Here is a 19,686-nt window from a genome sequence, read left to right as displayed (position 1 = left end):
TCGTCGTCGTCGTGTCCCCCCCCCCCCCCCCCCTCCCCGGCAGTGTATCATACCTCACCTTGGATACGCCCCCAGTTGTTTTGGTAGTCCACAGAACACAAAGCAAGTTCCATGTTACACACTGGAGTATGCAATTGGTATTTTGCTGAAATACGACTAAACATATTGTTTATTTATTTATGATACTAATACACTCACCTGAGATTCCTGAGGAAGCATGGCTGCGAAACATAACAAACCTTAAAGGGAGTTTGACAAACAGCAAGAACACATGATTCCGGAGAATTGTGATCTAATCATATGATACGACGTTGGCAAATGTATACACAACTTGATAGTGTCATTGAAATCTTGATTTTATTCTGCTATGCTTTTAAGATAATATGCAAATAAATGTGTTATTTTATTAAATATAAGCATGAGGTTGACCATTAAGTAGCAACTTAAAAGCCCCATAAACAAGGTTTTTGATTCCGATAGGTATTTTAGGGGTGTGGCGCTCAGTTTTTATCTCTGTACCTCCACAAAACATACATTTCTATATAATGAGGTTAAAAGGGAGGGATGCACCGATACCGATACATCGGTATTGGTGTAGCATATTCGCCCTAATGCTCTGATGCCTAGCTCGATACTTCCTGATTGGTTGGAAGCTGGCCAATGAGGAAGGTAGGCACCGTGTAACGATGCATCGCCCGGCTTTCTGATTGGTCGGGAAGCCAGCTTCATGCTTTCTCATCACCTAGTGACAAGAATGGGGACGGCTGCCCTTCTATTCGGGAAACCAGTTGGAGAGTCATTGCACGCTGCCTGGCTTCCTAAATGAGACTTCCGGTACTCGGTATCAGCGAGTACCGGAAAAAAAATATCGGTACTCGATACTGAAATACCGGTATAGGTGAATCCCTAGTTAAAGGTTTGACTTGGCCTCCAAATCTCAATCAAATTGAGCATCTGTGGGATGCACTGGAAAAAAAAGTCAGATCCATGGAGGCCCACCTTGCAACTTACAGTACTTAAAAGGACTGATGGCTTGGTGCCAGATACAACAGCATACCTTCAGAGGTCTAGTGGAGTTCAAGGCTCGACAGGTCAGGGCTGTTTTGGCAGCAAAAAAGGGGGGAACCTACTCAATATTAAGAGGGTGGTCATAATGTTATGGCTGAGCGGTGTATTTCTCTATGTTGTATTGTTTTGATAGTCTCCTACCCATCCCACATGCATCCTCTTGTCCGGTCAACATTATAACCCTGGCATTCATATTTGTTTTTCTAAATGAACCACTAGTTGAGGGTGCAATATGGATATGCATTTTGGCAATTATCAGTATTACCATTTTAAATAATTAGTATTTCCCTTTGTATAGCATGGATCTGTGCTCTGATTGAAGTTTCCTCTCACTTACTGTCAGGACAGGAAATAGCTTTCCAAAAGGGGCAACACAAAAAATGGCCCCTTTATAGAACATGAAAGAATGTTTAAAACTTTTATCAAAGTTTTTATTGCGGTCTGTGCCTTCCTGTCCCCATGACAATTACACCGACCATTACTTGTACGGGTGTCACAGGGACAGGACATGAAGGAAACAGATAAAAATTGCACAGTAATGTTAACCCTTTTAACAAAACATCTGAAGATATTAAAGCTGAACTGCAGGCAGATATGACATAGCAATTCATGCAGGTTTGTGTTCATTGGAAAATCATTACATGTATTTTTAAAAGCAACTAGTGGAAGAACCTGAATTTGATCTAGTATCAATCAGCCCTTGTAATCCTCTACCTTGGAGTGGAAGGAGTAGCAGGACTAGAACCTAGCCAGCTGTGCTGCAGTGTTCATGTGTCTCAACAAGGAGCAAACATCTTCACTCGCCAAATACAGGTTGGGGGCAAGAGTTTGTATATACATAACTGCAGTAGAGAAAAGTCAGGTCTTCAGGTTGGTTGTGCTCAATACATCTCAGGAATAAATGGACATAAATACATATAGAAGAGTTGCTTAACCTGCCAAATGATTTGTATTTCGCTTGTGTAACTTGACGGCTTGCCTGGAGTTCATCTTTCAAGGAAATTTAAAAAAATTAAAATGGCAAAAGTACATTCACTTACATTATATTCCCACACCTTGTGTGCCATCATATTAAAAGACAATAAAATAAAGCAAATGCTGTTGAATCTTTCCCAGATTTGATTTTATTTAAACACTGTTCTCGCTTCTAGAAGGAAGGAAAACAAATGCAAAAAAATATATAATATATACGGAATAGGAGTCGATGGACAGCACACCAAGCAAAGCCATCAGTTTATTGAGTGGTTATCAAATAAATCATCATCACAGATTTGATTTGTAATGGGAAATAGGAAAGTGGTGGAAGAAATTTAAGGGTTAAAAATCCACTTAATCAGCATTCACAAATTCATTCTAATAAATAGGAAACATCCTGCTATCATGGCAATATACCCCAGAGACCCCCTCCCTCCCCCCATAGTCCCCTTCTCAACAGAAAGCTGGATCTGGAATTCATAGAGCTTCTTTTTAGTGTTTTATCCATAACACATTTCTAAGTAGGGCAACATCCTATTGTGGTCCAGTAACACAGAAGTGCTTGAGTGAGGTGCAATATTTACATGTAGAACAGCAGAGACACCTTTCCTATAGAGTTGAAAGGAACAATGCTCCATCACGAGTTCATGTTGAAATGCAGCAATGCTTCGGGTTGTAAATGTAGGTAAAATAGAGTGTCGGCAAAAACACTTAATTTTTTTTATGTAGAAAAGAACAGATGATGTTCAATGCAAGTTAACACTCTGCTTGCAACTCAAGACCCTGGAACTGCTATGAGGCAGAAGCAAACAAAAACTAACCTTACTGTGAGGTGCTGCTTTATTAATGCAAATGGATGAGGGGCGGGCAAACGGAAATAACACGGACAGCCAAGTCCAGCATAACACTATGGATTTAATCAAGAAAACAAGAATTCATCTATGGTCTTCTATCTAAACAACTTCAGCAGTACTGTGGGGAGGGCAAAATACTATTTCTTGGTATTCAGAGGCACAGTGAAAAGGAAGCAGACACCAAAAGTCAAGTGTACTGCCAATATAGGGTTGCCACAAAAGATGGTATTAGGGTACAGGGACATTCTGTGGTAGTAGCATGAAAATGCCAGTTTTTGACCCATCACCCCTGGTCATTGCCATTACAAACTTAATAACTCCACAGCTCACAACAGAAAAGGGTTGGTAGCACTCGTCACAGCTTGTGTAGATAGATTAGGGACCATGGGCTGTGCCACCATCTGCTGTGGTGGCATCATAGCAGGCAAGCTCATAGGAGGTACACCAGGAGGTACTACCGCAACTGGGAGGCCACTCATTCCAATCACTGGTGACACATTGGCTAAAGGAATTCCTGGGGCTAACGGGGATACTGACACCATGGGGGAGACAGAACTATATGGAATTGCTGCAGGTGCTTGTCCAGCTGGTGTAACTGGCTGTCCCATTGACATCACAGGGCTGGAACGAAGTTGGTTCAAAGTAAGAGATGACTGTTGGTTGGTCTGGAATGGATTTGTTGTGGTCGAACTGGGTGCTCCTAAAATAAAAACAAATGAAAGGAAAATTAAGCATGAACATATTGCACTAAAACAAATCTGTGTGTCTTCCCTGCAGCAGCCCCCATGTCCCTGCCATTAGTGCCTAATGCCAGGCTGGTCTGACTAACAAAACTACTGAGATGTGCTGAGCTGGCCTGTTCCCCACACATTCCTACAAGCCCAACACTATGATGAGCTGTCCTACTGGCCAAGAGAAATATGCAGTAAGCATGAAGTGACACCAGGAAAAGCTGGAGCTTTGCTCATCAAAGTGGCAGGAAGATGTAAGCTGCTATACATATCTACATACAATATCACAATGGGTTCTGGAATATTAAGATATCAAGATGTTTGGGAAAGGTAAACACCAATATGAGCAGGTTTGCAGCCTGTGCTTTACAGTTATGATGGCTAGGGCTAACCTCTTGTCATAATAAACACCATTGAGACCCTTAGGCCTAGTATGAAAAATAGCATGTGTGCAGCATGCTTTTACAGACGTTTTGCAAAGCTTTTCAGCAAGCTTCAAGCAGCTTTGTTAAAGAGTTTAAAGCTGAACTTCAGGGTAAGCATATATAGTCTACATACAAGAGCCATGTGTATTCTTACTTGGTGTGCTCGGTGTATATATTCCAGATCTGTACAGTAATCCAACATTAAACTTTGCCTCTGTGCAGGAGTTTTCTGTAATAAATACCATTTACTGCTACTCTTCTCTTGCACAGGGTGACTGGTCTTGTATCTGCCCCCTCCTGTAATTATTTGGAGGAAGTCCACAAAGAAAGTATATGATGAGTCCCTCCCACAGCTCTGCTCTCTGCACAGCCTATGTGCAGCATAGTGATGTAGTCACCACTACTTTTCAATATGGTAATTAACAGGTTTGAAAAGGTATTTGCTGCACACAAAGGTGGATTTACATCCTTGGTGGCTATTGAGGAAGCTAACGTCCTAAAAAAAACAAAACAGTTTGGGGAGTTTAAACACAGATCTTAGAAGGAGTGCTGACTGTCATTTTATACAAGCTGCTGACTTTCATCAGGATCCAAGTAGTACCAAAGCTTACTGCAGACTACTAGCACCAGGTCTAGGGTGTTGCATTTGACATTTGCAATGCACTTTAAAACAGGTCAGAAAAATCCCATTGACTTTAATTGAGAAGTACATATGGCAGCTCAGAGGTTGCGCTGCGTTTCTTTGGATGCAGCATATCCTATCGAAGTAAACCTAAACTGCAGGCAAAGCAAATCAAATACAGCCTTTTCTTATCAAATGCTGTATTTGCTATTCAAAAGCATGCATTTGAGTTTTAACTGCCCTTCAACATAGCCAGCTCTTAAAGTGATAGCACTCCTATTAATACCTGTGCTTAACCCCCCCAAACTGGAACTGAATGGTGCCTTAAAAGTTCAAAGAAAGCTATTGGATGCTTGCTATACACATTTTTCTTTCCCATTGGAGTTCTTTTTAAACCAATTTCTTTATGACAGCCATCTGTAACTAGGTTTAGAAAGGTTGAAAAAAGCAAAATGTAAATAACTTCCATGGGAATAATGTGGACTATTTACTCCCCATATGTTATCCGACTTATAATACAATAGCATAATCTTAACAGGCCTGTCTCCAGCTCATCAAGCATCTTGTTTTTGTTTTGCTAAGGTGAAGTGACTACATATGGACTACTAACCTCTCAAGTAACAAGTCACTCACCTGTTACAAGGAAGGGATTGGAGGTCTTGATATTTTGTATGGTGGGTTTTGAAATAAGGGAGTCCAAGTCTACTAAGGCAGCGTTAGGCCCAAGGAAGGATTCTGGTGTCTTCCGGGTTGTCTTGGAATTTTCAGAAAAGGAGCTGCTCATTGCTGCCATGTCAAAGGCATCAGGACTCCTTGATCCAAGGGAGCGAGACATTGGAACTTCTCCAGCCAGAAGATCCAACTCGCCTGTTAAAGACAAACAGAAGAAACATATACCACGAAATAGGAGGACATGCCAACTTTGAAAACCATCTCCTGGCTTCTGGATGTCCAATATAGAATGAAAAGAAAGAAAAAAGCATAAAGAGCCAAGAGCGTACAATGAAGTTTGTAGTTCAGTCAGCAATGGATACTGCAACGTGACAGTAACTAACATGACAAAACCTACAAAAGAATATATTAGTTCCATTAAGTGGAATTTCAAATTAAAAATTTCTTAGCTGCTTTTGTTGTAGGGGGAAGTTACCACATGGATGACTATCTGCAATAGGCAGGGCATCTACTTACCAATGTAATGCCACATTTCACTATCAAGGGAAGCTGCAGATGGAATGCGGTTTTGCAGTGCTTGGTTACATTAAAGTGGTAGTAAACCACCAACACAATATAGATCTAGTGGGCCCCCAGTAGGTGTTTGCCATAATGTGCTAGCATTGCAATGTCAGCACCCTCCTCCGTCGCCTGTGCTGCCATCCTCTTGATTTGCCGGGACGGGATAATGTAACTCTTGTGCATGCATGTGGGAGTTACTTTGTCTCGGCACAGGACCTTGCTGAGCTTGTGCACCAAGCTGCGCATGCACCGCTCAATGTACACAGATCCCAACAGGCATGGATTCGTTGGTCAATGCGGTCACCTGACGGCACTGACCAATGAGAAGTGCTTCTTAGCACTACTAAATACGGTTTTGGTTAAAATTATTTTTTTGTATCAGGACAAGTAGATTGTCATGAGGGACAAGTAGATTCGGCACCCGCTTTAGTACTTGGACAAGTAGTTTTTTCTAAAAATTCCACACCCATACATACATATTATCTCTACATCTCTCTACATCTCTCTACATCTCTCTACATCTCTCTACATCTCTCTACATCTCTCTACACACACACACACACACACACTTTATTATTAATTTTTTAAAAGAACTTTACATCAGGATTAAAACTGGGAATGTACTGAGAGGCAAATCATCCTTGCTCCAACATTTCTTTGGAAAGTTTATACTTTTCCCGGATGGAAAGTAAACACTGGTTCCTATTACCCTCAAGCTGCAAAGATAACATGGATAAATTAAAAAGGAAGTAATAGGTAAACCATTAGTATGATGGAACAAATGCGGTGCTTTTTCGCATCAACCGTTAACCATAAGTCAACATCTGCAGTCCTGCAGGGGATCTGTAAGCAGTCCAAAAGGATTCCAGTTTAAAATGTGGCCCATTAATGTCACATTCACTATTATTTCTAAGGAACAGGCATTACTGAACCCAAAATCAATGCATCAGTAATTTATTTTTATTTTTTTAGGAACTGCACACAGACTCCATAAGAAGGACAACAAGCACAGTGTTACATTTAAGTTAGAATTAAAAATGTCAGCATTGCGCTTCCCAGTGCTTTTAGTAGCATATGAACAGTTTTGGTAACCAGTGAGCAACAAATGAGTTCACATGTTCCTGGCCAGGGGTAGGATCCTTACTAAAGTCAGCATTCTGGCTAAGGCTACGCAGTGATCCAGTGGAGATAATATTGGCAGCCTATGCATTTCTGTATGCAAAATATTCCATCAGGGAATATGCCGACAAGCCGGCTCACCAACTGTACAAAAGTCACCAAAGTAAATATCTATCAGACTTAAGCATTTTTTTCTTGTTCAGCCCTGCAGGCCAAATGAGATCAAATGTTTGAATTCCCCCATCCACGCTGTTTGCACTACCAGGCCATTGTATTCTGGCAGTGGCATGTCTCATGCTGTCAGAATACCTGAACAGAGACTGCAGTTGATTAGGTGCAGTCAGTGTTCGGTCGTCCCAGCCCCATTGACAAACGTCAGTTGGAAAAATGGCTTTTGTTAAAAAGGAGGGGTGCTGAGAGGGCCATACACTGCTCAAATCACAGACACAAAAAAAAATTACATGAAAGATGTAAAAACTATCAATTTATACTTTATGGTGCTAAGTGGACAGATGTACAATGTTTTTGGAGGGCCAATTCTCCTTGGTCAGACAAAGTCTGTGCAGCTCTCAGCACAGGTTCCCTTCAATATTTAAAGTAAAAATAGTACAAAATGTACATATAGACAGATGAGATGACACACATCTAGGTTTGCAATTGCACAAGTTACGATAACAAATTTCAAAAAGAGAAAATGGTACAATAGAAAAAAATAAAAACATTTTTTTTTTTTTTTAAAAGGGGGGGGGGGGGGGGAATGTCTGCCCCGTTTATACAGTCTTTTTTCAACCCTCACTTGCAGAACCAACCTGTAAGGTTTAGTGGAAGAGAATAAGGGGTTTGGAGGAGTAACATATATTTTATAATTCTACCATATTGAAAAACCTAAAAAGAACAGATTAGGGGATTTAGGTATAATACCAAAAACCTTAAATGACTATGAATAATATAAACAATCCAGATGCGTTTTTTGTAAAATGTATGACTATGACTGAGCACTAACAGTTACAATTGTTGTCTCTGGCAGCTCTCCATAAAAAAAAAAAAAATACAAAAAATTAACTTTTGTTTTTATAAAAAAACTATTGTCTTTTCATTCCCATCCTAGTACATTCCATTTAAGGTGGTCAGCCATTCTTTAGAAGGTAGAGATATAGAGGTTTTCTAATATTTAGTGTCTAAAGATTTGGCCACAAGTGGTTGTGAGGGAAGACTAGGTTTTGGGCTGCATGATAACTATTATGCGTGTTTTTAGTGAGCGTTTTTACAAACAGATTGTGGCCTCCTGAGCAGATTGTGCCATATTCATTAGCATGGGCAAAACACGCTGCAAATAATCGCAACGTGCGTTTTTCAAGCGTTTCTATTTTGCCAATGGGGAGAAAAAGCTCTGACTCTGCCCCAAAGTAGCTCATGTAGTATTTAGTGCGACAGGCGTATTCTGCTTGCGACAAAACGCAGAGGCGTGAACAGGGGCCATAGAAATAAATGGGAATCCTGGGGTTGAGCGTTTTGTCACGCTGATTGAAGTGCCACAATACGCTTAGGTGTGAATGGAGCCTTAATAGGATGTTTGCGCTTCAGCCAATGGGCAATGTATCTTTAAAAGCATTGTAAAATCAAGTCAAACATATCTCTCTAATATAATTTAAAATTAGAGGACACGCAACCCATATATGTTTATAGGAGCCATAAGCAATATTACATTTCCAATATATAATATTTAAATCTATCCTCATTTTGGCCAGTTTATTATCAGATATCAACTGTTCAATAACTTACATTGGAGCTCTTGGTATTTAGTTTACCTAAAGATCATATAAAAAAGGCACAACTGTGTAAAATTAAGCCATTTACAGCTGGCATGCCTTAGCAAATTTCCCATTGTCTATTCCTTTCTCCAGTTTACCAATTTGCCAATGCCACTCTAAGAGCAACAATTTAATACCTACAACAATCAATAAGAAATCACCTTTTCTGCAGTTATGCCACATGTACAAGGCCTCAACTGTTGCAAAACAGACCATGCTAAAGGCAGTATAGCCGCAGACGTGCAGTGTCTGCCCCTGAAATCGCAGTTGTACTGTTTTGCGGGACACACGGTTTCGTACCGAGCGGCAAATGCGAAAGTCTGAACAATGCACATTAAAGTTTGTTTTTTCTGTACAGCTAAACATGCGCGGACAAATGCTCCTGTTTGAATGGAGCCTAAGGGGGCAATAAAATCAGGTCCTTGATCTGTGGTTTTACCGCCCCAGCTGCCTACTGCAATGTCAGCAATGCACCCAAACAGTGCTGTATACATTGCTGCGGCGTTGTGTTGCAGCACAAAATATTGTGTTTGTGTATATGTTGTGTTTGGCAGGCAGTGCAGCTAGTCAAGAGCGATCATTTCAATGAATGGGGCCGCACCAGAACATCCTCCATTGGGATGGAAAAAAAAACTGCATCCAGGAGGTGGCAGTGTTGCCTCCTGAACGCCGGTGGCTGCTGACCCACTGGCTCCTGGAAAGTGATCTGAACAAAGCCTAAAGGAAGCTCCTGCCTACCCACTTTCATAGGCACACAGCAACCGTCATGCTGTTGCTAAAGTCAGGGTGTGTAGGAGCAGGTCAAAACTTGGTGTCCGGAAAAGACATCCCCTTATCTGCCAGCCACCCACGTTACAAAGATGTGTTTGAAACACAGCTACTATGCTATGCACTATGGACTGGGGGTATTCAGAAAGATTCACTCCCGATCTGGAGTTTAGCTTGAAACAAGTAACTCAAAAAAACACAAACATATGTTTTAGTTGGTGCAGGAAAGAGCTGGCAGTGCTGTCCTGTCCCATGAACTACTTATTCCAGACAGGAAGGGAGAAACACACCTCCCCAATAGGGTCACAGACAAAAACTTTAACTCTTCACCACTCTACCAAAAAATGTCTGGAGTCAGGCTTTAAGGATGATAGTGTTAGCTGTGAAATAAATTAAATGACAAAGTATTTTAAAGATACAAGACTAGGACGGCAATTAACCATTAAAAATATTGGATCTGACAAAAGGTATTCTGTGCCTAGACGCTTGGCCATCATTTCCTGTACAATTGCCATTAAAGTGCTTATACTAGGTTACATTGGTTATGAACACAGGTGAGCAGAAGCAGCTTTGGATTACATTTGCATGGAGTTCAACTGTTACAATCTGGCTCTCATGCAGGCATGAAAGAAATGAAAGACCATGTAAGCAGCCCTGAAACAGAACAGTTTAAAAATAAAACAAAACACACCAAAAGCATTAAGCAGAAAGCAAATGGAATGACAGTAAGCAAGCAGGCAGGAAAGAGAGCGTTTCCAAACCTGTGCTGCTTCCTGACTGGGGAAGGGTGGTCCTCAGGTTGTCAAAATCGGAAAACTCATCTGCAGAAGTGATGAACTGGTCAAAGGTGGTACTGGCTAAGGAGGCAGGAGGAGCAGACGGAGACAAGCATACATACATAAAGACAAACATGTTAAAAACAAAACAAGGATTCACAAAAAACAGACAATAGGTAAAATAGCGGAATGGTATCGGACTCATGCACCAGAGCTGAACTCTGCCAATTATTGTATATGCAGCCACTACAAAACTTCGATAATAAAAGCAGGATTCTGGACACTACATTGTATTTCCTGAGCCATGTTAGACCAAATTAAATGACTAACTAGCAATGCCAATTCATGCCCAGAGATTAGGTGATACAATGATGGCAGGACTGAGAGATAATTTGGGTGTCCACTGTGAACTAAAGACCCCAACAGGACCCCTTAGCAGATGATCTTGGTAAAAAAACATATCCACTTTGAATACCAAGTTATTAGATAATCAAACAGACTTAACATTGAACTCCAGGCAGACCATAATAGAACAAATTTAAAAGTGACATTAAAGTCACAATCCCCCCCCCCCCCCCCTTTAAGGACTTACCTTAAATGATGCCTCTTGATCCGATAGTCATCTTCTTTCCAGTAGTCCCTCCAGCGCTGGTGCCAGTCTCTGATCCAGCACTGGCTGCTGCGTGTCCCACGGTGTCTGTCCTCGTGCACGCTACCGGCTGCGTGCATTTACTCACACTGTACACATGGATGTCTTGTCGTACTCCTTACCAAATATCCCATTCTTCAGGGAAGGGTGCTTTTAGTGATTGTGGATGGCGCCGTGGCAGTGCTAAACATGTGAACAATGTCAGCAGCACACCAAAGTCCTTTCAGGATCATCAAGTGTTCATCTATTGCTAGCAATAGATCTATGCAGCCCCCAATGGTTTAATTATACTTTAATGCTTGTCTTTATTGATTAGTACATCAATATATAAATCTTTTTTTTTTTGTTAGGCCGGGTTGTCACCGGCTGTCCTGAAATCATTAGTCTGTATTGTTTTAGAAAAACTGTCACATGACACTATACAAAAATGTATCAGCACTCATACTAGTAAGTACTTGCAAAACTGGTATCGGTGCATCCCTTTATTTATAAAAACAAAATCGTACATTAAAACAGAGATGTACAAATCCCACGAGCTCCGTGTGCTCCTTACCAATGACAGCTGCCTCCTAATTTTTGAATTTTTCTCTAGTCTAGTCTCGGAGCTCAAAAGTATCGGTACTTATATATATATTTATTTACATTTACAAATCGGGCAGTAGGTTTGGATCAAACACTGATCCTTTCTCAAGCAAGAATATACAATTATCTCTGAACCTTGGATTGTCTATGGAAGACTTGCTACAGATGTTACCTGCAGATACCTAAGAGTAAGTGCTGCCCAGACTCCACTACGGATTCCTTCCATCCATCACCCATGGCTAGTTACATGATTTCCATTTAAACCAGTTATGACATTTTAAACTGTGTGGCTGCAATGATGTAATCTTTAATACAGAAAGCGAAACAATGAGCTCTTCTCATTTGCTCCCTTTTGGTCTGTTTAATATAGGTTTGAAAATGTGTTCATCTTGCACTACAGAAAAATAGCCTTTATCATGTAGAGGTCGGAGAGTGGGAATGTTAGAGCAGTTTAGCATAAGAAACTAGGCAGGGCTGTTGGCTCACAACAGGACTTAGAAGCGCGGGACATTTCTGGCAGATCAGCAGGTATTTTTCTGTACTTTAAATGGAGAGAAAAAGAAAAAAGGGGATAATGTGCATGTATTACAGAAAAGTAGTGCATTATTATTTCACCCAGTGGCGTAGCAATCACCATTAGCGACCCAGACGGCCGCTATGGAGCGCACAGGGGGGCCCGGCCAGGACATTCCTGATGCCCTGCGGGCCGCCTGGTTCACTTTGGCATCTCACGCTGCTGGCTGTCACTGGCAGCTGTGAAGAGAAATATGCCGCTGTTCAGATCACTGACAGTGATCTGTGCAGCGGCGCGTTCCTCTTCACAGCCGCTGCTGAGTCAGTGAGAGCCAGGGGTGGAGCAGGTTGGACCCAGCAGTGGAGGAGGCGGGGCCCAGTGTTACCATTATTGGAGGCGGAGCCCTGCGACAGGTGGAGGAGGCGAGGCTCATCACCGAGGGTGGAGGAAGAGGAGGCGGACAGGTAAGGAGTGTGACCAGCCCATCTGAGGGTGACCCTGCAGAGCCCACATTAGAGAGTCTATGGTGGGCTCTGCAGGGTCACCCTCAGGTGGGCTGTGTGGGATCTCAATTGGGCTCTGCAAGGGGTGTAACTAGAGGTCAAGGGGCCCCATACTAAATTTTGCTGTGGGGCCCTGTGATTTCTAGTTACGCCCCTGATTTCACCTCAACATACACTAAGTGGTTGACAGATCACAATGCAAAGCATTTAACAGAAAAAAACTGCAAAGCATAACAATGATAGCAGTTAGTTGACAATAATAGAGGCTAAATATTTTGCAATTATATAAAGTAGAAAAAGGTTTTAAGTTAAATTTATGACCCGTCAAAAAGGGTTGTATCACAACTTCCTGCTACTGCTTTTGCCGACTAAACTGTTAAAGGCTTTATTCTCCCCCTCCTCTTTTAGATCGTAAGCCCTCAGGGGCAGGGCCCTCCTTACCATCTTGTCTTGAATTGTATTGTGATTGTAATGTCCCTTATATTGTAAAGCACTGCACAAACTATTGGCGCTATATAAAAATACCATGTAAAAAGAATAATAATATTCTACCCAACACACAGAATATATCTTGCTCTCTTAGGATGGCAATACAAAGACCTAAACAGTTTAAAGCAGCTGTGGTCAACTTCATGACTATAGGAAGCCTTGAGTGTGGCTCCCAACATGTCCAGATAGCCGCACAATAGTTTACTTTTCATAAATTTGCGCTGCTTTAATGCAACGTAAAACATGCAACCTGTGCATGCTCTGCAATTCATTTTGAATTAAACTTCAACGTACTACTGCAGTAGCAGGCAAAACACCCACATTGCACATGCTTTGCGTTGCATTAAAAAAGTAATGTCTGATTTTTAATGTGGTAAGGTGCTAAAATGCATAAAATTATTTACAACATTGCACTTGCTTATGCATTAAATGCAAACCCAGAAGTGCCTATGTATTTGGTGTAACCCTAGAATGAATGGGGAGAGAGTTTTTAATTAAATGTATTTTCTTTTATAAAATTTTCTTCCCTTAAATATCTACAAAAATGGTTGCCAATTGTTTTACCAAGGAAAGTGGAGACAATGTTACCGTATATGAACCACATTTGTTTATCAGTCAAGTCGGTCAATCACAATGGCAAAGTCCAAGTGTCACACAGTTTGAGTAGACATGGGACGTTTTCTCACCACCAATCATTCTTGAGATCTGCCCATCTCTGACTCTCTTTATGTTTTTTATTTTTACCACAATAGCTATTAGTTTATTACGTTTGCCCTCCAACCAAACAGCTTTTACCCTAATGCCCATCAACAAACCTACCTATGGTGCCGTTTGTACTTGGTTTAGAAGGTGAACCCCCCCATGGATCAGAAAATGTTGCAGCAGGAGCCCAAGGGTCCGTAGCTTGCTTGGCTGCAATTGATGGACTTGACGACCAAGGATCTTTGCTCTGCACACCGCCAGTAGCTGTGGAACCTTTAAAAAAAAAAAAAAAAAAGAGCATTGTACAATTGTAAATAAAAAAAACAGTATCAGTACCAGTGACATATCATGGGTCATGGGTAGCCAAGGCTCATTGATGCACGTGGGGAGCGAATGATGGACCGTGTAGTCTGATCCAATAGAAGAGCTACTGTAGCTAAAAATGTAAATGATGGTTCTGATAGGAAGGTGTCTAAACGCACAGTGCATCACAGTTTGTTGCATATAGGGCTGTATAGCCACAGACCTGTCAGGGTGCCAATACTGACCCGTGTCCTACAATGTGCACGTGAACATCAGAACTGGACCAGGGAGGAATGGAAGAAGGTGGACTGGTCTGGGGAATCACGTTTTCCTTTACATCATGTTGATGGCCAGGTGTGTATGTCGTGCTGCGGGAAGAAGGCAAGCTGGCAGAGGCAGTGTGATACTTTTGGAAATGTCCTGCTGGGAAACCTTGCGTCCTGCCATTCATATGGATGTTACTTTGACATGTGCCACCTACCTAAACATTGTTGCTGACCAAGTATACCCCTTCAAGGAAACAGTATTGCCTGATGGCAGTGGCCTTTTTCAGCAGGAAAAAGGTGCCCTACTACACTGCAAAAATTGTTCAAGAATGCTTTGCGGAACACAACGATGAGTTTGAGGTATTGACTTGGCCTCCAAACTCTCCAGATCTCAATCTAATCGAACATCTGTGGGGTGTGCTGGGAAAAAAAGGTCCAATCTGTGGAGGTCCAACCTCGCAACTTAAAGGAAGGATCTGCTACTGATGGATTGGTGCCAGGTACCACAGCATACATTAAGCGGTCTAGTGGAGTCCAAGGCTCGACAGATCAGGGCTGTTTTGGCGACAAAAGGGGGACCTACTCATTATTAGGTGGGTGGTCATAATGTTGTATGTGTATGTGTGTGTATATATATATATATGACTACACTAGAGACAAATTCAAAAATTAGGAGGCAGCTGTTATTTGTAAGGAGCACACGGAGCTCCTGGGATTTGTACATCTCTGTTTTAATGTATGATTCTGTTTTTTCATCTTAAAGTGGATCTAAAACATATTGTTAATGAGTATCAGTATGTGCTGCTTTTAGCAATTTTAATTTACAATAACATTTTATTTTATACGTGCTATAAGATCACAAACAGAAGGGATGCTTGCACGTCAAAGCTCTTAATACGTATAGACACAGATTTTTTTCTTCTTTTTACAGTAAAGGACAAAAACCAGAAGGTATTTGGACAAGAAATCTGGAAAAACCATGTAAGCAACTATGCATTTAAAAAAACATACTTTTTTTTTGTACTAAAAAAATCAATAAAAATAAAAATGTTCCCTTAAAAGCAAACAGCATATATGAATGCAAGCCTTTTCATTTACAACATGGAATCTGAGTTTAAGATAGTTAATCCAATACATGTCTGTGTTCCTGCTCAGTTATCGTAAGATTAAAAAAAAAAAAAAAAAAACCTACCCCCTGGATTCCATGGATCTGAGACAGACTTGGCTTCAATAGAAGATACAGCTGCTTTCCCTGTCCATGGGTCGCTAGCCGTACTACCAGCCTGGACACCAGCACCCCATGGATCTGTGCTTGCACCTGTAGCCACCGGAGGGCCACCCCACGGGTCAGACACAGCAGGTACTGCAGAAGTTGGAACTGCCCCAGCCCAAGGGTCTGAGGGAGGAGCAGCTGTTGCTCCCCATGGATCTGATGCAGCGACTGCTGCAGGTGGAGAGTTGAATACATCTGCCAAGTCCATTAAGGAAGACTGCAACATAAATCAAATATAAATTTAAAAAACAGAAGATGGAATTATCACAAAGTGCTCCTTGGTCACCCTTTTCTTTTACAGTGTTGTGCGGAGTCTAAATTCCGGACAGGCAATTGGGCATGTGGTCCCTAGCACTGCATCTTAGGAGAATTTAAAAATACTGGTTATTTTCAGGGGCTGAAAGCAACGATAAAGTGGAATCTTAACTCTATGCTGTTGATCTGCAGCCTCTTTGCAGCCACTACATGCCTGTGCTACAGCATCAGCTACACGTGAATACTCAGGGTGGGCTTGGTAACTGTGACAATGATGGCATGACTGTGGCGTCAATGACAGTGCAAAAAGCATTGGCATGGTTGCTTGTAGCCTCTATTGGAAGCTTACGTCACAAGGTGACAATAGGGAACAAATGGGAGACAATGATAGAGCATTGCCACCAAAGAAACAGAACATGCCTGAACAAGGACCTTCATAGTAAGATCACAAGATAGCATTTAAAAGCTGCAGATTTAAAAATGACTTAAAACATGTTAAAGATTCTATACAAATTTTAGTGACTAATGTCACCTTTAGTGAATTTTATTTCTTATATTTTATGTGTAGAATTGTGCATATAAATAACATTCTGCCACCAAGGGGCTGCATGACCTGCAAACAAGTCAAGGTACATTATAGTCACCTCTTCCTGCTTAGTTGGAGCCTCCTTTCGGCTTTCTTCAATGGCCATTTGGAGTCTGAGGTCATCCCCCCGTTTGATTCTTTCCTCCTAATATGAAATAAAAAAGGATTGTAAACAAGCCCCCTTGGTCAGGGACATTCACTTCATGAAAAATTGAACCAGTACTAAAAAGTCAACTTTGACAATATGGACAGAGAACATCAATATCTTCCTCAAAGTAGGAATACAGCAATCTTTCTACATTACAATCTTTTCAATGAAGCTCTTGTACAGTACAACTTCTAATATATCCTATCATTTTACACGAGTTCCTGGAAAGTGATATAAGCTTGCACCCGTTACTTGGCTGCTGGAGTCACTGCAAATGTTTGCACAGACTCCATTACTGAAGTGGCTAGTTTTTGGATTCCAAATTAGTTTAACTCTGAATTTAAATAATTAGCATGTATGCAGAAATTTGAATGGGTACATTTTCCAGCAACCAAAAGAGCTTGGCAAAACAATGCTGCGTTTACATTTCCGTGCAATATGTCTGCGTCTGACTTCAGTTTGCCCTTAAAAGTAGATAAAATATGGTAATATAAAGATTAACTAATTAAAACAAATTACCTTATACAGATTTAGTGAACTGTTTAAAACAATGTAGCAAGATTGCTGCTTCCCATGAAAATGTGACGATACGAAATGGTTTGAAAAGAAAAAAGAAAAAAATATCAAATTTCGAAACAATTTAAATGAAAACAAAGAAACCCCACACACTTTACTTTCCATACACCTAAATATTACGATGGGTTAGAACAAAAATACATAAAAACAAAAAATCGGAAATGTTACAGCAACCAATACAAATGAGCCATCATTTTCTAACCAGTGCTAGAAAAATGAGAGCCCATATCTAACTGGATGCCATTGCCAGCACCTCAATGTATAGCGCACAATTGGGCTTATTTAGCCAAGTGATGCAAAGTGCGATAGCTTGGAACAAGTATGCCGATTAGACTTTCCGATTACGCTCTGACTTTGTGAATGTTTTACCAGGTCAGTAAATCAAAGTACTGAAGCCAGAGACAGCCAGATAACTAGCAATTCCAGAAGTCAGCAAAGGCAGCCTTCATATTTTTTGGTACAGCTGTTCTGGGATTCTCACTGTTCCGTGTGCATGCAGCATGCATGGTAACACATGTGTATTTGTGAATGCGTTCATTTAGATTTAGTTTCCCTATTCCCATGCACACAGCTGTGAACCAGTCTTCATAGAAAAGTACAGGATTTCTATTTGGCATGCATCTCCAGGCAGCAAAATATATTTGTTTTTCTGCATGAAAATGGACAAGTGTGAATAGGCCCTTTAAGAGGACCTTCCATTTTTTTATGTTGTTTTAGCTTTGGGCAGAGTGGTAAAGGCTTAGATCCTGTGAGGTTTTACTGCAGTGTGTGTCACTGTTGATGTTTCCCCTATTGTCCTGCCCAAAAGATCAGTACTGTACTGCATTATCCCCTATTGCCCTGTCTTAATAACTGGTAGGGTTCTGCAATAACCAGTATTTCCAGCTTCCTCTCCCTGAAGTGCATTCTCCATATATTCTTATGGATAATCCAGAGAGCCAGTAACACTTCCACCAGAAACTAGGAGGCAGCTCCAAGGGAGTATATGGAGAATGCACTACAAAGAACAGAACAATGCCCAGGAATTGAGGGGAAAGGTGCAGAAAGCATTCAGAGCCTCAAAGGATCTAAACCCTTCCTCACACTATTGATTAAAAAAGTTTTGTTTAGAACAGTGTATATCTGGATGCCATGGGGTGCATTGCAAACGGTTTTCGATTGTTAAATAATTCTCAACATGCACAATTGTTAGTGTTGCATAGCGCACTTAATGTAACAAAAGAAAAACCCAGTGCTTTGTATTTGGAAGGCCAAGTGGTCCATTGATGGTAATAATTAACAGGTTAAGCATGCCATAAAGCAGAAGGATTGAGGGAATAACAGTCACATGAACAATCGGTAAATGGTCTGCCAAGTCTAACAGAGTGGATGTCAAAACGTCATGCAAAACATTTCACACAAATGTACGTTGTAAGTCCTTGCACCAGAAATAACACATCATGGCTCACTATTGTGAATCTGACAAAGACTACACTGTAATCAAAGACTGAAATGACAACCTTTGTCTTGAAAATCAAATCAAGAAATCGGCAATATAAATGCTAGACCCTTTTTCCAAATAAACTAAGATTTGCCATGTTCTGCTTAACATAAACCTGTGGCTAAAATCAACCAAAATAGCAGCCACTTACCTCATCACTGACTATCCAGGTTCCTGCGGAGGAACAAGTACAGAAAAAGCACTCTCCGCTGTGCTTTAAGTCCCAGCATTCAATGCATCTGAGCAAACCCATTGGCTAACTGGTGGGTGGGACCAATAGAGGGGGAGACTATTGGTTGAAACTCAAACATTAACAAAATATTGCTTGCTTGCTGGGTATTGTCAGCTTTACACAAGTGGGTAATGCCAGAGATGGGTGCATCACTCTTCCATTCAGTGCTGCTGAGGTAGAATAGGGAGCATGTCAATGCTGCTATATCTCCTCAGAATGTCAACCAATGGCTAACAAAGCAGAGAGGAAAAGGCAGTACTGGGTTTCTTCAGGTGCTCTGAATGGTGGGACTACAAGAGTACTTCCAGTGTACTAATTCCTTCATAGCCTGAATGGTTCATTGATGATGCAAGAGGCCACCATTTTGGTTAATGTAGGCAAGTAGAACTGAAGCCAAAATTGCTTTTTTAGTTTTGGATAGAGTAAGGGTGGGTTATATGTCAGCCATCTGTATCCCACTAGGGAGATTTCCCCTTACTTCCTGTCTGATAGCCATAACAGGGACGTGGGAGGAAATCCCTCCAAAGGAAGGGAAATCCCTGGTGGTCAGCAGGGTCACCAGAACTAGTGCCCCCATTGGAAGGTTTCTATTTCTGTTCTGATGGCAAACCAAAATTGGTGATTTTCTTTCATTTTTAGAGTGATAATGGTCACTAGGACAAATAAAGAGGGTGAATCTCCTTGATGGGGACACAGAACAAAATAAAAACCTGACAGAAGTTCCAATCTCTCTTCACTACAAATCT

At 41.1% G+C, this 19,686-nt stretch overlaps 1 protein-coding gene across 9 annotated transcripts in view; it reads right to left on the bottom strand.

Annotated features, from left to right (window-relative positions):
* Window positions 1-2,532: 2,532 nt before the first annotated feature.
* The window catches only part of EPN1 (epsin 1), a 60,801-nt gene continuing 43,647 nt past the window's right edge, over window positions 2,533-19,686 (bottom strand). For 5 of the 9 annotated variants that reach the window (XM_018559592.1, XM_018559593.1, XM_018559596.1 and 2 more), the window contains 6 exons: window positions 16,563-16,649; window positions 15,583-15,880; window positions 13,939-14,094; window positions 10,368-10,463; window positions 5,309-5,542; window positions 2,533-3,597 (listed from right to left, as the gene is read on the bottom strand). In XM_018559592.1, the coding sequence (XP_018415094.1) occupies window positions 3,224-3,597; window positions 5,309-5,542; window positions 10,368-10,463; window positions 13,939-14,094; window positions 15,583-15,880; window positions 16,563-16,649 (1,245 nt within the window). In that variant the 3' untranslated portion in view covers window positions 2,533-3,223. The remainder of the gene's footprint in view (window positions 3,598-5,308; window positions 5,543-10,367; window positions 10,464-13,938; window positions 14,095-15,582; window positions 15,881-16,562; window positions 16,650-19,686) is intronic. The other 4 variants (XM_018559595.1, XM_018559598.1, XM_018559599.1 and 1 more) reach the window with 1 other exon arrangement.

This window comes from Nanorana parkeri, unplaced genomic scaffold (assembly GCF_000935625.1).
Source record: "Nanorana parkeri isolate BGI_ZX_2015 unplaced genomic scaffold, ASM93562v1 scaffold405, whole genome shotgun sequence".
In the NCBI taxonomy this organism is placed as follows: domain Eukaryota; kingdom Metazoa; phylum Chordata; class Amphibia; order Anura; family Dicroglossidae; genus Nanorana; species Nanorana parkeri.
This window is presented reverse-complemented; position numbering and strand designations above follow the sequence as displayed.